A 20168-nucleotide genomic window follows, 5' to 3' on the forward strand; every position below is an offset into this window, starting at 1 on the left:
GTCTTTCTCTGCACGTCAACATCAGGGAAAGATAAGTCTGATTTTAGCTGCAATCTGAAGATAAAACTTTGACCAAGACAACACCCGACTGCCTTTCTCATTCACTAACCTCATTTATTTGGGGAAGGGAGATGTCTACGTAAATCTCTATGCGTGTTAATTTTGAAGTGAAAAAAAAAAGACTGAATTGCATGAAGTTCACAGGAATACATTTTATTGATAACAAATACATCTAATAAAGGAGATTTATCAAAATCTAATACTTACTGAATTGTGATAAACTTGATACAAAAGACCCCAACAGATTTGTTACTGGAAATAACATTTACAATACACTGAGGTACAGAATCGAAGTGGCTGAATTAACTAACTCAACCCATTGCTTTGAGTTTATAGCTCAGAGTCATATACAATATACAATTTTGATTTTCCACTTGGCTTTGAATTAGATATTATGGTCAAGATGTAAACAATATGACATAGATGTTCATAACTTGTATATTGTTGTTTAGGTAATAATCCTAAAATAAGTTCATTGAAATTTCATTACAATGTCCTCTAGGCTAAAGCTTCAGAATAATATTCAATAGGAGAGAGAGAATTATAGAGATTATATTAAAACTAGAAATGCTTCTGGGAGAAAGTATCCATATTCAAAACACTGTAAAAAATCACAAATAATTCAAGGAAACTTATACATTTCAAAACTGGAAAATAAGAAATTTTGTAACTTGACTTTATGAAAGATAAAGAAAATACTGGAATGCCATGCCAGTGTCAATTTAATGGTAAAGAGTTGGGTTTTTTTTTCATTCTTTATTCTCACCAATATACTGACTGTGATCATTGATATAATCTATCAGACATCCCCACCTTAGTAAAATTATGTTTGTCACTGTATGATACTGGAGACTATTTCTACCCAGACACCAGGGAATGTTGAAATAAAAATGTCTAGAGGTCATGATGGTCCAAACAGGCAGAAAATAATTTCTTCTCAGACATTTGTTATTTGAGATAATCCCTCACCTCTTTTGTAGTACACTAATGCAGCTTCTAGAACACCCACAGAAATATGCTCTCTCTGAATAGAAGTAATCTCCTTTGCCTTATGAATATCCTGAAAGCAGATATATAATTCAGCCATTCAAAAATCATATACTTCCTTTTATTAGTAATTATGTATCACCAAGTATGCTAATAATAGTCTCTCACACATGACACTTTTTCATAAGGTGTGTATATCTCACTGAAAGAAATATTTGCTTTCCACTTTGGTGAAAAATTTGTATTCCCCAAGCACAGCACTGCAAAAAAATGGAAATTGGTTTCATTTCCCATTTCTATTAGGAGTACTCTCCAAAGTGACCTGCTAGTTCACTGTGTTTCATTTTCTCTGTGAATAGTTCATCAAATACTCTCTTCTGCTTTGAAGTAAAGTAGTTTATCCAATCACCCACTGCACCTGTAAAAAATCGGAAAGAAATTAGACAAGAGTCAATTTAAATATATAGTATTCACAAAAAAGAAATCTGGCAGATTTCTAAGAAAATGTGAACAATTTCCTGATGACAAGATAATGGGGAATTTTTCTTTTCTTCATTTGCTTATCTGTTGTTTCCAATTTCTTCAGTAATGGTTGCATATTAATTTGTACAGTTTAAAAAGTTACTTATTAAAAGGAAAGGAAACTGAAATATATATAAATATCCTAGGTTTTATTATAGCTGGCAAAGAAAGATCTCACCTAAACTCAATACAGACATAAAGCAGACAAAGGGGACGTAATGATGCTTCATTTATTTCTCTGCCTCCGGCACCACTGCAGCTGTGGCTGTGCTGATAACATACCGTAAGGATGGGTATCTGGTCTCATTTTTAAGGAAATTTCTTTTACAAAATCAGTAATGGAGAACTGAAAACATAAATACCAAGTTATTTGTATGATGTCCTCACCTTACATATAAGGTGTTTGGAAATTGAAATAAATTGGAGACATGCACTTCACACAGTCCATCAGCCTTTCCTGATGGTTAGAGTTGCCTTCTCAGCCTTGGCCACTGCCTCAGCCCTGCAGGACTGCCCTTCTGTCCTCCATAACACACACCAGGCCAAGCCCCAGCCCTCAACCTGGCCCGTCATGGCCCTTTGCCACTTCTGTCCCCAGGCTTCATCTCTGGGGTCTAATCCAGGTGCACCAGAGCTCATAACACATCATTTCATCCCTCCATGAGAGACTGTCTTACATTGTTCTCTATTATCTTTTCTTTGCAATTAGCTTTAAACTCTCTCAAGTTAAGGACAGGATGTCTTGTCCATGTGCGATCAAAACCCACGGCTTGATTGAATGTCAGACAATGTTACCTATAGCAAAGAAACACATTACAACCTAAGAAATTCTAGGTGTTGTCAATTCCTGGTCCGAAAGATTGCGTTTAAGAAGTGAAGTGGAACTCTTCTGTTTGGCGGAGAAAGAAAAGGAAAGAAAGTAGTATCAGAGGCAAGATCCCAGAGTCAGGAAATGGAATTGCTTCTAAAACTTCTTCAGACAGCTTTATCATTTTCATCTGGTTGGTTCCCGTGTCTACCTCTCAGATGGTTCCTAACTGAGCCTGGGGATCTTGACACCCGGAAAGAATGCAATTCAGGAATTTCACTTAATAAACATTCACTGAGGACTGACAAGGTACAGTCCCCTGTGCAGGTATGGGGTGTATGAAGGTGAAATGAGACATTAAAAATGGCGAATGGAACTACTTCCAAATATAAACCCAGGCTCAGAAACAGACTCACAGACATAGAAAACAAATTTATGGTTACCAGCGGGGAAAGGGAGTGGGAAGGGATAAATTGGGAGTTCAAGATTTGCGGATATTGATTACTATATATAAAATAGATAAACAAGTTTCTCTTTACAGCACAAGGAACTTGTAGTAACCTATAATGAAAAAGAATATGAAAAGGAATTATGTATTTGTACGTGTGACTGAAACGTTATGCTGTACACCAGAAATTGACACAACATTGTAAACTGGATATACTGCAATTAAAAAAAGAATCCAAAAATAAACCCAGGCAAAGCGTCGCAACTTTGACTTACCTTTCCTAAATACCAGTCTCCTATTAGATGTGAGGGCACAGATGGTATGATTCGGATCACAGTTTTCTTTGACTGCATTATTTTTCATTTCACTGAATGACGTTTTCCGAGCAATCATGTTAATTTCACCATCAGTCAAGTTTAAACCAAGGAAAGTAGTTATTTTCTTTATGTTTTTAGAAAGATCCTGAGTAATAAGCAAATAAATGTATGTAAAAAAGTGTAACTCATCAAGACACCAAATTCATTCTCTGAAACCTGAAAGCGGCATTCATTGATTGATATTCTGTTTTAACTTTACTTAAATTATCATTGTTGAAATGTTAGAAAGGACTTACTGTCTTCATTTCTTCGTAGAATATAATTAAGATATTTTGAGCATTTTTGTGTTCTTCCCAGCTTAAAACGTGATCAAACCAAGATCCATATACAACTAGAAGAAAAGTGAATTGTCGTATTAGTGTCAAACTCTATAAAAAAGCTTTTATTAAACATTATAGCTTTGTGTCCCTGGAGTCTTCCCACTTCAGTGAGGTAGTCAAAGTAAGGCACACACATATTAGACTCGAGTGAAAGAATTTTCCTTAGGAGAGCTCAGTTTCACTATTTCAACTAAATACAATATTGTGAAATGAAACTGCCTGGCCATCTCTTTTAATTAGGCAGTGGTTTTTTGTTTTGTTTTGTTTTGTTTTTTCCTATTTCTAGTAAATATTCTTTTATCATCAGAAGTGACAGCAGAAATTCAGAGATACATATTTTCCCAATAATTGTGTTCTGATAACTACATTGGCTCTTGGGAGAAATAGGGAAACAATGAGAATTTATCATTTTCTTCCTGTAAAGTGACATTTTTTCATAATTATAAGTTCTAAATATAAAAAGTTTTTAAACTTCCTCAAAAAAAATAAATTCTGTTCACCTTAGTTCAAGGAAAAAACAGTCTTAAGGATTTATCTGTAGTTGATAATACCTCTCCATCGTTTTGTTAAATTGACAGCCTTAAAAATCCCCAGGGTTTAAAAGTAAAATGTTATCATGCAAAATAACCTCTAAGCTGTGATGTTTATAAACAAACAATGAGCAATTTCTCATCACCACAGAAAGTTGACTAGCATGACAATCTAAAACATAAAACGCAGTAATTTAAAATACTACATATACATCTTTCCATGCCTCTGATGAAACAAAATTTATATCTTAGGGAAGACAAGCAAACAGTTTTCTCAGCCCGTTTAGGCCTTGTCCCTCCGCCTGTGTTTTGCATCTGCCTTAACCAGAGCTCCTTAGGAGACAAGGATCCTTCTTAATCTCAAATCCTTAGGAGATAACTTTCCTCCTTAATCTTGAAAGGACTCATTTTGTACACGTAGATCTGAATTGTGTCAACTGCCAATACTACCTCATTTGCATATTACCCCCTTGTCTCAAAAACTTATGTAACTGTGCTTTGACCTCTAAGGTGCAGAACAGTCATCAGAGTGTTCTGAAAGATTATCTCCTGGGTTATAACCTTCAGATTGGCTCAAATAAAATTTCCCACGTCTTTCTTAGACTGGCTGTTGATTGAATTTTCATCCATATGCATGGCGTGGCTAGCAGGGTAGCTGAGAATACCTGGAGTCTGCCCTGAGCTGGCGCTCGGTACCTGGGTGCACCCACTGAGCCCCACTGGCCTCTCGGTACTCCTGAGATACTCCAGTGAGCTCTCCTGATATCCAGGTCTATTGCTTTTAAGTGATCCTACACATTTTACTCAAGTTGTTTTTTAACTTAACGACTTGGAAACTTAAGGTGCTTTGGTGTGTTTTTTAGGCAGAGACCTAAGGAGATCCGGGCAAGAAGTCCATGGAAACAGAGATGGCTGGGTTTTTCTCAAATCTGACTTAAACTGAAAAAAATCAAGGTGATGTGTGATCTGAACAAACCATTTGCTAGTAAAACGGGAAGAGCAAGGAAACCAAACCACAACCATCAAGCAAATACTGCTCGTCCAAGGACACATGATATAAAACCAGATCATCTTGTGCTCTGAGCACCCATGGCAGTTTTCGATTGTTGGAGGGAGAAATGAGACATATAAAAGAGTGGAACTGACTTATGGGCGACACCTCTGGGAGCTAGACTCAGAAGCAGCACACAGCTGATCCACCACACTGTCCTCAGAACATTGTTCAGATCCATCTCATGTCTGAATTAGGCTACCAGACTGACCATAGGAAATTGTGCCTCAAAGGCCAAATAGCTCCCAGATGGACAGCCAGCTATGGAGATACCAGCTGGGTTTATGTAAGCTTGCAAGTGTTAATTGGGAATTAAAGGGAAACCTGCCCTGAAACGGCCAAGAACGGGCTCTTTGGGGACCTTCAAAACTGGTTTTTGTGGGCACAGTTAGAAAGAGCCAGGGGAAATTCAGTTCTTACCATGTCAGTCGGTCTCCTGGATCCCTGCCTGCAGGGCCCACTAGAAGAGAGTGGTAAGAGTTTTTCTCTTTTCTAAAATTAGATTAGCAGGGGAAAGTATTTGTAGGGTTAGCTCCTTGGATTCTTAGAATTGGAAAGACTTCTAACATGTTAATACTACTAAAAATTAATAAGGAGCACATCTTTGTATGCAAGAAAAGAAGGTATAAGGAAAGATGCATTTTGTTAAGGGAAAAGAAGGTAGTCTCCTAAAGCTGGTTATTTCTAAATGGGAAAGAAAATAGGGCACAAATTAATATGGATATAGAAAGTTGTAGAAGATTTGTGGGGAAAAAAGTCTTTGAAAAGGATTTCTGTGTGTGTTTCAGGACTTACTAAGGTTGGAACAAATTTAACTGAGTAAATGAAAATTAAAGGTAAAGTAGTACAAAACCTGAATATGGTTTTCTCTCTGTTTAGAGGGCAAAGTTTTCTTAGATATTAATCTACTTTTGATACCAGCTTATAAAGTTTCTTTACCTTTTAAGTAATCTTTTACAAATTTCCATATTTGCTTCCTAAATCCATTCTCACTTTGCTTAAATGAGTATTGTTTCACAGTGACCTCTGATCCTATTTGACCAAATGTTTTGAAAACTTCTTGCTATTTTTGACAAACTTCTTGAAGATCAAATTCTAATGAAGTTTGTTTGACTTCTCTCTAACTTCGAGGTTTCCCAAAGGCACCCTGAAACATCTCAAGAGAATTATTTTCTCTCCTTATCAAGGAAAGATATTAAACTAATTAGCCTTATTCAGTATGTTAAATTACATGGGAAGCATTGTCAAATGAGTGGTGCTTAATCTTCTTAGGTTATATCATATGGGTAAATGCTATTAATATAGATAGTCTAGAAATTATATGAAGCTCCTAAAAATTTGGTATGTTCTGCTAAAATGTTGTCAGTCACAATTCTAATTATTATCCTAAAATGTTGTGTGCCATAGCAATAACCAAGTTTCTTTATCAATTGCATTATAATCAGGTCTTTAACCACACAGTTTAAGTCTTTTGTCATTTATAGACAGTGATTTTTATTCTCTGATGCTTTTGCAAAAACATTTCATCTTCGAGAAGATCCATAGGAAGAATTTTTTGACATGCACAGGTTTCTGATAACTTTCAGATCATACCACTGAACTGAGTAAGAAATTAAAGAAATCTAATGGGAAACCTGATGACTTCATAAAATCGTTAACAGAAGATTAAGATTAAGGATCACGGGACTGAGTGAACAGATGAATATGGTTATGATTTTTTAGTTTTTTGTGTGAAATATTACTGTTTTTTAACGTGTGTTTTCCAGATACAAGGGAACCCTTCCCCTCAAGCTGTTTATGACTTACATCAATCTGGTAAATTATACATTTGGAAGTAAAATCGAAACATTTATCTTTTCCCTCTACTTGATTTTTCACACCTGATGTGTCTTCTAATGTAACTTGTCTTATCACACATGAAGAATCAGATTTCCCTGATGAAAGATCTACTTCCCAATCGAAGGGAAATACTAGGAAAATGATTCGTTTGAGGAGGATCTTGGCTTCAGTCTTTACTAACGACATTGTTACTCCTATTGGCAATTCTGATTACAGTTTGTGTGACTTATAAAGTGATAGTTTCTTGCCTCTCAAGCTGTGTATCCCTGACTTCTACTGAGATAATGATATCTGAACAACTTGAAACTATTTATCATATCTACAGTGCTCTATAAGTTAATAAACGTGCACAATGGGCATGCAAGGTAAAATTGGCATAAGTTCTACTGCACAACTTGGAAATGACTGTTACTCTTTGCCAGACATCTTACTAGTACAACCTCCTAAAAGGAAAGAAAGAACTGGGCTATTAAGACCCGACATCAAGGGACATGGCAGGCTCTGGGCAGGTAAGCAAAAACTCTAGCACCAACACACAAAATATTTGACCATCTAATGCTTTCTATCAAAAAAATTAATGATCAAAAGCAAGAAATTGATGAAATAAAGTTCATACTTTATGGCAAGATAAGAAAAAGTTAAGCATAACAAGTGTTTTCTGCCTATTTGGGTCTCCTCCCCCACCATTAGAGTGTACTGTGCATCTGCATTAACCAGACCTTGTTAAGAGATAACATTCCTTCTTAATCTTGTAAGAAGTCATGATGACTCATAATTCACCTTGTACTTCTGGATTGTGGAAACTACCAATAATACATCATTTGATGTATAACCTTTTGTCTCAAAACATATAATTGTGCTTTGACCTCGAATATGTAGAACAGTCCTCAGAGCTTTCTGAAAGACTGTCCCCTGGGTTATAATCCTCAGGTTGACTTAAATAAAATTTTTCGTTTTTTTCTCTTAGCTGGACTGTTGATTAATTTTTTGTCAATATCTCCTTACCACCCAAAGACTGAATACTAGCTAATGCCTCAATCATAAAAGAGCTACTCTGCTAGTGATTTCCCAAAGATCTGCTGACTATTGATTCCTTTAATAAATATTTATTAAACCCTTGGTGTCTGTCAGACATTTAGAACATTAAATCTTTGAATAAATTGAAATAAAATTAACGCCAAACTAACTGCAATTTTTCATGGCTTCAGCTCCTGACGTAGCAAAGGGCAAAAAAAATAATCATATGAATTTTTAAAACAAGATTTTCTGGGACTAAAGTGGTATTGTCACAGAGCCAGCCCAATTTTCTACTCCATGGGCCCAGAAGACTGCATAATAAGAACTGGCGGCCCTGATACAATCGTCAGTTATTAGCAATCTCACTGCTATTTCACGAATTTACATAATATTTTATCTTAGAATTACCAAAAGTACCCTATCAGTGATAAGAAGCTTATCTTCTAAGGGTGGTCAACTTTTTTCCCAGGCACAAAACACTTGGTAGGAGGAAGACTAATCTTCTCTCATGCAAATCTAGGAAGTCTCTAGAACCCTGGGCTATGCTCACAGTCTCAACCTGCCTCACCCGGAGAGCAGCCACAGCCCAGCCCTGGTGATGACAGTTGTTGCCTTAGAGTCACTGATGTTACGGACGCTCTCAATACTGTCAGGGAGCCGATGCTTCTGTGGCTAGGGAGTCGGGCAGGGATTGAGACCCAGAGTCATACCCCGTGATTAAGTGTAATTGACTTGTCCATTATGTTTTTCAATAGGAAATGTATTCCAACATATCCCAAATAGGTTTCAGAATAAGCTTTGCATCATAGCCTGGTCATAATTTGAAAGCCAGCTATCCTATTGCTGACTCATTACTTTATACTCCACCTTGTTCCGAAAGGACGTAAGCCAGCCAAAAAATCTAAAACAATTGGCTGCCTGTGGCTTCCTTACTAATATAAGAAGTTACAAATTTGGTTCATTTATTAATCAGAATCCTCATTGTCTAGGTCATTAGTAGACCTCTGGCTTTCAAGAAAATATAGCTTCTGAAACAGATTTGAAATCTTCCTTTTATAGGAAATGGTTTTCTACACATTATTCACGTAACTACAGAATGATTCCACCACCTCCTGGCCTTAACATATGCCTCGATGGCCCTTCTCCTGCTATCCAAAACTACTCCTTCCTCTGAAATGCCCCCAGATAGCTCTTTCTCAACCAACCCATGTGTCTTAGGGTCTGGATAGTGACTCAAAAATCTCACTGATTCCTATCAACTTTCAGAGCTCCTTCCTCCTATGGGACTCAGGCTCCTCTGGGACGCATGTTTTTGACCACGTGACTCTTTCCATCCTTGTCTCCATCAGAAATCAACCTTCTGATCTCTCTTCTACAGTCACTGAAGATTCTGATTTTAGATCAAAATCTTCGTAGGTGGCTTCTACAATCCCCTACTCTGACCATTTCTTTTCACTTTCTTCCTTTTACTCATCCCCTCAACTCTTTACTTGCCAATAGCGTCAACACTTTTGCCCCCTTGTTGTTTATTTCAATCACCGAAAAACACCCACTATGAAACTAAAGCACTTCGTCCTTTTTCCTTCTCTCTCCTTGATGCTGAGTTCTGCTGAAGAAATGTACACAATTCTGTCTGTTTACACCACTGCAAACTCATTTTTCCAGCCTTGAGGGCCCCAGGGCTGCCTGGCAAACCCATTTGTCTTAACACATTCTCCTGTTCCTCACGTCAGCTATTGCAAACCTCCCACACTTTCTGCAAGCCCTCTGCCCCACTCTTATATCCAGGTATAATGAGGATCTTAGGTTCTTGTTTCTAAAAAGCATTCTGATGACAGATAACTGCAGAAAACAGAACTCATTAGGATAAAATGGCCCAGGAAATACAGAGTTCCAATATAAAACTGGAGAGGAGGCTATAGGAAAAACACAGTAAAATGTTAATATTTCATTGAGATATTAATCTGTCAGGATATTGCCAGCACACAATTTATAGTTATTATTTAACTTGAAAATTTAAAGCGTATTTGTAAACTGAAAGAAAATTCAATGATTAGATAAATGTGTGGTTACACGTATATATCTTTACTGTACTGTCTTCTCATATCATGTGTATTTATTTTTATGGTTTGGAGTTGGGTACAGAATATCATGATCCCTCAGCTATTAAATAATCTTTCCAGATAAATATCTGCTGGTAATATTTCCACCCTAAGGTGAAACTGTTTAAGTCTTTGCGTCCTTAAACATCTGTGTCTCATAGAACAAGTGGGTAGATTTCTACAGCAAACTTCAACCATTACTTAATTATAACCTCTAAATTCTACAAAATAGGTATTTTTATTACTCCTAGTCTACATGAGGAGTCTGAACCTCAGAACAGTTTAAACAACTTGTCCACAGTCACACAGGGAATAAAATACAGTCCGGACTTAATCCCAGCTCTTCTGCCTCCATAGTCTGTTCTTTCTATTATATCAAGTCAGTTGCAAGAGAAATAACCCTCCTCTCAAAAAGTCACTGAAGAACAAAAGTCACACACACATAACCCCTCCCACACATGCACGAGAACAAACAACCCTATCTTATAAATAGTAAACAATGAAGCTCCCATTCAGCTAAATTTAAATAGTGATTCAGTGACGGTTCATGTTTTGACAGGATTTGTCTAGGCGGGATTACCCAACTGTAGAATACTTACAAGTCAAATCCCTATTAACTTGCCTAAGAAGGTGTGAAAGAGTCATCTGGAGTATGTTTTCCAGCCACACTCTGCCCTTCCCAGACTCCCTGCCACGACTCCTGACAATGGCATGGCAGTAAAGATAGATGCTCTACAGCCTCTAGCTGGCTTCCCTGCATCTGGCCTGAGTCGCGGCTGCACTCAGACAAATCACCTCAAGAACAGGAGCGGGACCTGCTCAGACCACACGCAGACGATGCTTTGCTTTCTGGGCACTGCAAAATATTAGAGACGGCACCAAATTCCAGCCCACGCGGTGGTGAGAGAGGGGTGGTGAGCCACAGTGTGTATGAGATGAATGAAGCTTCTCTTTTCTTGAGGAAAAGCAGACTCCAGATTTCTTTTTTCTAATGTAATCTAATGTATTTAAACTCTGCTTCTTCCAAAAATGGAATTGAGGCAGAGTGAGGCATGCTAACTATCTTCAAATATTTAGAAGGCTATCATGTGGAAGATGAATTAATGATCAAGGACAGTTTTTTGGGTTTTTTTTTTGTTTTTTTTTTTTTTTTTTTTTTGCTGGACGAGTTATGGTCCAGGAGTAGGAGCAAAAATTTTGGAACTGACATCTGAATTAAATCTGGGCTCTCTCCTTATTAGTTATGCATCTGTGGACAAGATATCTGACCTCCCAAGGTCTGCACTCTCCTCACCTGAAAAATGAGGATAGTAACATGTACCTCGTGTGGTCTAGTGAGGATGAAATGAGATCAAGTGTTTGTATAGCACTTAGCTAGGTGTCTGCATCACGGGGGACGTGCACAGTCTATATGACACGGTAAGATTTTTTTTAAAGCATCTTAGCAGTGCCGATGTTGAATGTGTTGCTTTAGGGCAGGAGTGAGGGGTGTGAACCTGTCGTCAAGGAGAAGAAGTTCAAGCTTAGCCTCTACAATTCTTGGGGACGTTGTAAAGGGGACTTAAACATCAGGTGGGTGTTTTAACCAGGTAACTTTTAATGAACCTGTCATTCCTGAAACTTGACGGTTCTACTCAGTGTGTGAGGAAACAGGGAGCAAAGAGGAAAGAAAATAGAGGGGTGAAGCAGTGTGAGCATAGCATCATCTTCCACAGAGATCATAGCAAAACAAAATATAAAACCCTGTTGCTGGTGAGTTTCCAATGTCCTCATGCTGCGGTTACTCTTGCTGAGGGCTCTCTTAAATTAACAAGTAAAAGCTTAACAATTTGCAAGTAAAATAGTGAAAGTAGTAATTAAGCCCAGTAAGAGATCAAATCCTCTGGGAATACACCATTTCTAAATCCTGTCTCTTCCAGATTCTGCATCATCTTGGTATATTATTTTTGTTTAATGAAAGCCTTGGGAATTATAAGAGTCTTTTTTTTTTTTTAAGTGCTCTAAACACCACGGAGTCAGGGCAAAAATGATAAATTCGAAGGTCATGCGTGGTGGCAGGACCAACGTGTGCTGGGCAGCTCAGTCAAATGATGTATCACTGTGGTGTTTTCAGGATAAATTACGTTCTGCCAAGTGTCCAGATGGTGAATTCTCTCACATTTGTTATAACTGGGGAATCTGGCGTGTGTGTGTGTGTGTGGTGTGTGTGCGTGTTTGTGTACTGTTTGCTTGTGTTGTTTTATTCCTTGTGCAGGTACACATAAGGCAAGTCTCAAGCCACCTGCCTAGGTTTCAGCTGTATCTTGCTGTACCAATCAGTGAATAATTATTTCACTGAAAAGACTGACGGTATATGAAAAAAAGAAATGCTTGATCAGAATTCATCTTTGTCTGAATAATAAGTCGCTGCTAATATGTACTACCCATCGGTGATAAGAAAGACCGTGAAGACGCAAAGTAGGAAAGAATTTGCTTAGAAGAGGCAAAAGAATAATCTATTCAAATGTATATCTAAAAGTCGGCAGTCAGAATCCACTTGAACTTTTGGGGAAAAAAATGGTTTCATTTTGAGCAGAAATGTTCCCTGTATGTTATGGATAACAATCATTGTTATATTTACCATCTCCTCTTAGGAACAGCTCAAAAAATTCGTTCCAGGTTTCAATCCCGGGGAGGTTAGGGTTTTCCCTGTAGTAGTGGAACAGTGAAACAGCTGTGTCTTTTGGATTCCTAATGATGTAGATAACCTGTTTAAAAAAATATCAATTTATTTTTGAATGGAAGTAGCCCCAATACAAAATGTTTCCTACAAGAAAATAGCAGCTAAACTTATCTGTGCAAGTCACACTTTTTTGGCAGCTTCAGCTGGTTATTAGACCTGTGTTTCCCAAGACTTAAAGTGCACGAGTCATCAGGGGATCTTATTAAAATACAGATTCTGGTTTAGAAATTCCAGGATGAGGCCTAGCAACGTGCATTTCAATCAAGTGCCCAAAAGATGTTGACGCTGCCAGCTCACTGACCACACATTTTTGAATGCATGTGCTCAGCTTAATTCTATTATTATAGGGGCAGACCTGAGACACCCCTCCTCATTTTTTAATATCCATGTATTATAAAACATGATTTACATACAATAAGATTTCTTACAAACTGCTGTTCTTATTTACAGGGAGAATACTGTTTTGGAAGTGGGGTACCTGAGATACCCTCCCCATTTACACAAATGCAGCAAGGGCAATTTAATTCAATTCAATAAATATTTATTTAGTACCTACTGTCTACCAGGTAGTGTGCAATGTTCCAGAGCCAAGGAATATAATAATGAGCAAGACAGAAATGATTCCAGCCCTCTCAAAACTTGCAGTCAAGTGAGGGATGCAGATAATTAAGCACAGTCTTGACAGTGTAGTGTTATCAAGGTTGTACTAGGGAAGTCCAGGGGGCAGAAGGAGCACATAAGAAACCTCAGGAAACCAGCGTGAGAAGCCTGGGTATTACAGGACGATCCTCGATCATGGTCAACATCACCTGAGTACCAGAGGTCTTACTTGCTTTTTCATTGAAATCCCAGGCTGGACACATTTTACCCAGATAAGAAAGTATTTGCTGAGTCATTTTTAATACATAACTATCTTTCCCTACTGTGTTCATAGTCCAGGTATTGTGTGTGACCCTCATGAACTGTACCTGCCTCTCTTGAGAGATATGTGAAGACCACGGCACCCAGGAATGAAGAACCACCTTTACCCCCCGCCATTATCTTCTCTTCATCCCAAGAGATAACTGTGGAGTGACCCAACACCTCAGTCTTTCTCTGACTGCCCTTGGCTTCCTGAGTGATTCACAGAACCCCAAGGCCCACGGACAACAATTTAAAAAATCCACTGCCTTAACAAAAAGGAATAAATAGCAGAATTTTAAGCATTAGTCACCCAGTTGGATATATATATATATAAATTTTTTTTTGGTAGAGAGAAGAGTTTTTTAGGGTCTCTGAAGAACCCTCAAAGTTACATGTCAATATGGTTTAGTGGGAAGAACAGTGCAACCCATTAACACATATTTTGCCAAAAAAGTTAAAAGAATGTTTTTTGTGACTGTGTATGGTGATGAATGCTAAGTGGACACTGTGGTGATCATTTTGCAAGATACACAAATATGGAACCACTATGCTGTACATCTGAAACATACATAATATAATGTTATATGTCAATTACATTCAACAAACACAAACGCACACTAAGAATATATTCTAAGAAAACATAAGAAATATTTGGGAGAGGTTGAGGGATACGAAGGGAAGGCAGAATGTTAGTCTGGGGAAAAATTAAATATTAACTAAATATCATGAAATGAGTTGAAAACATAAATTGCATGTAAGAAAGTTTGGAAACATAATTAAAGAGAGACAAAGGTTAGGAAGAAAATATAGGAGGCCAAGTAGGTAGAGAGCTGATAGGGAAGAAGACTGGAGGAGGAGCATACAATCTGATCAGCCCCGTTGGGGCAATTAAGGCTCGTCCAGCCCCTAGGCTCTCAGAGATAGCCATCAGCAGCAGAGGACAGGGTAACTAGGGACAACCAGACAGTCTCAGTTCCCATTAAAGGTCACATTGAAAGGCTTGTACCTTAAAGCTGTAAGGTAAGTGTGGGAGTTTTAAGAAGCACCCTAACCTTTCTGAGTTTCAGTTTCCTTGCTTATAAAAGGAAAAATACCTACTCTTGTCATTGTTGTAATGTTTGTAAAACACGCTTAATCCCTGGTAGTGTTTATCAGTGTTATTGCACTGCCCTGAGTACAGGTTAGTTATTGAGCCTGCAAGACTCCTTTTCTCCCCAAATCTCTCTCTCTCTCTGTCTTGGAGACAGTCTGTTTGAGATGAAAATGCTCAGCTGAGTGAAAGCGTAATCAGGTCAGCACACTGTCACCTGTTCTGATAGATTTGCTTGGGATAAAAGCAAAACTCCATGGTGTTTGCCTCTGGTTGTGTTTATTTTTATTTGGGTGGCAGGTAGCCATATGGAGACATTGCAGTCATAGAGTTATTATCGCTGGAAGATCTACTTTGATTTATTCGCATTTGGTAGGGTTTTTGTTTGTTTGTTTGTTTTTGGAATATGACTGATGTCTAAAGATGCTTCATTACTGGGAAACTGTTTACCGTGGACATATGTATCTTGCCGTTGCTTTACAAATATGATTCTCTTTTTTATTCTGATCAAAATAGAATTTTAAAATGCTTCAAATACAGATATCTGTAAAGAAAATAAAATCCAACCCTAATGCTATACCGTTGAAAGCACTTGGCATGTTGATATATTTACATTTAGTCCTTTTTAATGCATTTATATGTATATCTTAACTAAATTGAGATCATTCATTATATATGGATTTAAACCATGCTTTCTACTTAACCTTATTCCATGAGCATTTCTCCATAAAAACAAAAATTTGATTAAGAAATATATGAAAATAGAAAACATTTTTAAAATAACAATTAACTTTTAAAATAATAATGTGGGGACTTTAAAAATGGCTTGAGGTAACTATTCTTTAATGTTCTATGTTACAATTTATTTTTTATTCTTTTCCTACATAATCTCTTACAAAAATGATAGATAAAATAATTTAAATAATATTATTAAGGCAGTTTTTCTTTCTCTAGACATCAATATTTAAGATAAAAAGACTCAAGCCAGATTCAAAATAGAATAAGACACTGTCCAGCATAATTACAGTTGATACGCTGATGTAATATTCAGATTTCCTTCATTACTGAAAGATGTGAAAATAATTCTTATGAGCTAGATTCTGTGGTAACACCTATACACGCATTATCTTGTTTAATCTTCATCCCACTGTATGAGATGAATACTGTTATTCCTGTATTAAATAAGGAAACCAAAGCTCAGAGAGCATCAGTAATTTTCAAAGATCACACAGCTTGAAAGCAGCAAAGCAAGAATCCAAGACCAGTTCTGTGTACTCTCGATGTAATACGGAAGAACAAATCTGACTCTCTATTAGATCTGTTCCTTTAGCTCTAACCCTGTGCCCTGTTTATACCTTTAAGGGTATAACACTTTTCCACTCATATAGAGATAAAAAGTTGCAGAACAGAGAAAAATATTTGTCTTGTTGGAGGTTTACAGGAACATCATGATGTGGCTTATGTGGACAGCTGCAAGAACAAAGGATTCTGACACCAAGAAGTTTGCAACAACTAGACATACTCCCTTCCCTTTTTAGTATAAAAGGAGCCTGAATTCTGACTTGGGTAAGATGGTTCTCTAAGACATTAGTCCCCCCATCTTCTTAGTCTGCTGGCCTTCTGAATAAAGTCATTATTCCTTGCCCCAACACCTTGTCTCCCGATTTACTGGCCTGTTGTGCGGGGAGCAGAGAAAGTCTGGACTCGTGACATCGAGCCTCTGCCCTTTACCATTGAACTTACCTTGCATTGTTTCTGTTTAACATTCGTTGGTAGCATGTCATAGCTCAAATGTGTTGGAATAACTCTTCTCTCACAGTATGTTTTTAGCTCTTCAAATTTAGAAATGTCTCCCAATTCAATAGGAGATGTTAGGGTAATTCTAGCATTGGGAATGTTCTTAATGACTTCTGCAATCCAGTGAGTGCCTTCATAAGAAAATAAAATGAAATGCATTTGTTAATTAAATGATTCTCGATGAGATGAATATAGAAAATCAGCATAAGGTTATAAAAGCAATGAATGCAATTAATTTTATTATAAACAGTTATTATTACCTCCTGACACCCATTGAAACTTCTTGAAACATTTGAGATGTTAATTTATTTCACAGGAAGAATCACATTTTAAAGAGCGTGAAGAGTTCTGAACATTGTATACGCTGTTTCCTCAGCTTCAAATACTCTCGCACGCTGCCACTCACTTCTGGTACCTTCTTCAATTCACAAACACGTAGATCTTTCCATTCATGATTCCTACTGGTCCTGCAAGCTCATGCACCTTGCTCTTTTATAAAATGTCTTCTGGGTCCCCCACCCTGCCCCACTCCGCCACCGTAATAGCTCCAAGGCAGCACGCACCAGAGTAGAGTTACCATCGCTTGTATTTGTGTCTATTTCCCCATTTCCTTCCTGAATATAGACACTGAATCTTATTTTTGTTTGTGTGCAGATACAGAGTAGTTGTGCAGACAGAGCATTTGCAGAATAAATAAATGCTGTATTCAAACATTATGGAGATGCAAACCTCCCACCATGAAGTCTGGGATAAATACCACTTTATGTAAAGCAAATGAGTATACACTCTAGTGTTGTAGATCTTAGTAAATTGGAGCAAAGAAGTAACAGTTTGGGTGGGGAGGGTGTTTTGCCAAAGTAATGTCCTTAAAGGGTTTAAATTAGGTTTAGTTTCCATTTATCTCATTGTAATTACAGTTTGATACAGTATTAACAAATTTACGGGTGAATAAATGTTTAAACAGTACTCTCTTTTGCACTGTATGTTTTAAATTTTAAGACTATTGGAGATTACAATGTTAATAAGTTAAATATTCATAATTGTAATATTCACATAAATGTGATTCATATAGTAGTGATATCTGCCTTATTTTAAATGTATTGATTGATTCTGATGAAGAAGAGAGAATACACAGTTTTGTGCTGCTGAAGGGGGCCCCCTGGCAGCTAATGGAGATGTCAATTTATAGGCACCCATATGTACAGTGGAAGCTTTATATACAGTTGTGTGTGGTATAAATTAGCCGCCTGTTCCAAGAACCTTAAAAGTATCATAAATTACTTTCTAAATTAACATATCATTTTAAGGTAAGATAAATTTTTCACAGAGTAACTTATTACATAGGGAAAATACCAAAGTATTCTTGAGGTAATCATTTAATTGCCATGTGCAGCAATATTTTCCAATAAAGGAGATACACATACAGTTTCTGTTTATTCTGCTACAGCCCCCGGGGAGATCTGGCCCTATGTCAACTCTGGGCCTTCCAATAGGAAGGGCTTCTTGGGCCTGACTTACAATCAGATGAGGGGACTGCAGTACACACATAACTGGAAGGGAGCTTAGTTCTTAATTGTTTAACTCATGCTAGCAGACGTACGCCCATCCACACACGTCCACTTTTCTGGAAACAACAACAGGCAGTTAAATATTACATATCCTGGTCACCTCTCAGAACCAAAAATAATATGTAACTAATTTTGATTACTCACAGAATGACATTATTCATATTAATGGTTCTTTCATGAGCCTGTACCTATATGTGGGAGTAAACTTTGTATGATAACACATAAACTTTAACAATAAAGTATTTATGGCTCTTATTAGCCCAGAAGAAAATAATTATTTATTTACAAATCAATCATTAAGTATAAATTGAACAAAAACTATTTACCACCATGCCTGGCTCAAAGTAGGAAGAGAACTTTATCATATTATAGACATTATGCTTATTATATATATCAACATTTATATGTCTTCACAAATAAAATAGAAACAGAAGTGTAGTAAAGCTCTAATTTCTTCAGTTGACATTTTCTTAAATCACATTGTTTTGACTTTTCTAATGTCAAAATTTTTCATTAAAATAAGCATTTAAGATACTTCAATTTCCTATGGAAGAATTCTGCAAAATAAGTGTATTATAAAAATTATTATTATATGTATTATTATTATTGCATTTCTACATTTTAAAAACACATTAAAATAAACTTTACCAGATTTGGGGTAGGAAACCAGAAAAACATCATCTTCTCTTGCATCAAAACAATCCAGGGAATTTAGAAGTTCTTCTGAAGACATAGTAGAAAAGAGAATTCCTTTGAATTTATGAAGAACACTCCACTGGTCCTGGGATGACATCTTTCATTAAATCAATCAAAAAGGTATTTACTAAACACTAACTTTACAGAAGGCACAGAGCAAGTGTGCTCTTCGATTTTAATCCTAGCTCACTGGCAATGCAATCTTAGAAGCACTGAGCTGACATTCCAACTAGAGGAACATATAAATACCTTTTGCAATTCTTCACAAGAGTCATTTTTAAACGATAACTGAGCCAAAGTCTACTGTGAAAATGATGTTATCTGAATTTTGCTGATAACACATGTTACAAAATATTCCCTCCAACTTGACTCAGATAGTTTACATACACAGCTATCAAGCTATCAGAATGTAATCATTGTATTAAGGGATTAAGGTTCATCAAATCCTTTGGCTACATAAGGAAAGACTTTTAGTAGCTGCAATGGATTATGTCATTATAGGAAAGATCGGGAAAACTGAACTTCTTCTAGTTAATATTAACACATAGTAGAGGAAGCAGCTAGAATTGCATTTCAGGAAGAGAAGAGGATTGGAGTAAGAAAATATAAATTTTTTCCAGGAATTGGCAGATAAAGCTGCGACTGAAGATAAACTTTACAGGAAATGCTTTAAATAAAAACTATTTAAAGGTAACACGGGAATCAGGAAAACTAAGGAGGAAAAAAAAATACCTTGAGCTTTGATGTACACGGGAAGCTTTTGACTGAACTAAATAAACTCTTGTCTGAGTCATTCTTAGCTTTTGTCATCAATGTTGTTACATTCTGACTCAATTAGACATGGCAGCGAAGTGCCCAGTTACGTCAGTGAACCACAGTTGAATTTTTTTGGTTTGCTTGTCTAAACATTAAAAAGACATGTGTACCAGCAAGGAAATGATCAGCATTTTAGTTGAGCACAAAAAAGTTGAAGAACTAATTGAAGATGAAAGCTATAAATGATAGCGCCAGAAATAAAAGGAAAAATGATTACACACATAGAAAATTCCAAAGAATATATAAATGATTAGAGTGAATATGTAAATTGAGCATGGTTACTGGATTATGAGGTCAATACATGAAAGTAAATGTATTTCTGTATTCTAGCAGCAAACAATTGAAAAAAAACAATTTGAAAACCAATACTATTTATAATAACATGAAAAAATTAGATCCCTAAAAATAAATCTAATCTATTAGATTTAGAGGTGACTGGCACTGAAAGCTACAAAATGTTAGTGAGACTAGTTAAAGAAGACCTAAATGAATGAAGAAATACACTATGTACATGG

The 20168-nt window shown here is 36.7% G+C and overlaps 1 protein-coding gene across 1 annotated transcript; it reads right to left on the reverse strand.

Moving 5' to 3' along the window:
• Positions 1-207: 207 nt before the first annotated feature.
• On the reverse strand, positions 208-19059 carry LOC135319284 (sulfotransferase 6B1-like). Its single transcript, XM_064478799.1, has 6 exons — positions 18790-19059; positions 16520-16704; positions 12682-12808; positions 3439-3533; positions 3101-3287; positions 208-1465 (listed from the first exon to the last, which is right to left on the reverse strand). The coding sequence occupies exons 1-6, from the start codon at positions 18932-18934 to the stop codon at positions 1347-1349; spliced, it is 858 nt and encodes a 285-aa protein (XP_064334869.1). The 5' UTR covers positions 18935-19059; the 3' UTR covers positions 208-1346.
• Between the last annotated feature and the right edge of the window lie 1109 nt (positions 19060-20168).

Source organism: Camelus dromedarius, chromosome 25 (assembly GCF_036321535.1).
Source record: "Camelus dromedarius isolate mCamDro1 chromosome 25, mCamDro1.pat, whole genome shotgun sequence".
Taxonomy (NCBI): Eukaryota; Metazoa; Chordata; class Mammalia; order Artiodactyla; family Camelidae; genus Camelus; species Camelus dromedarius.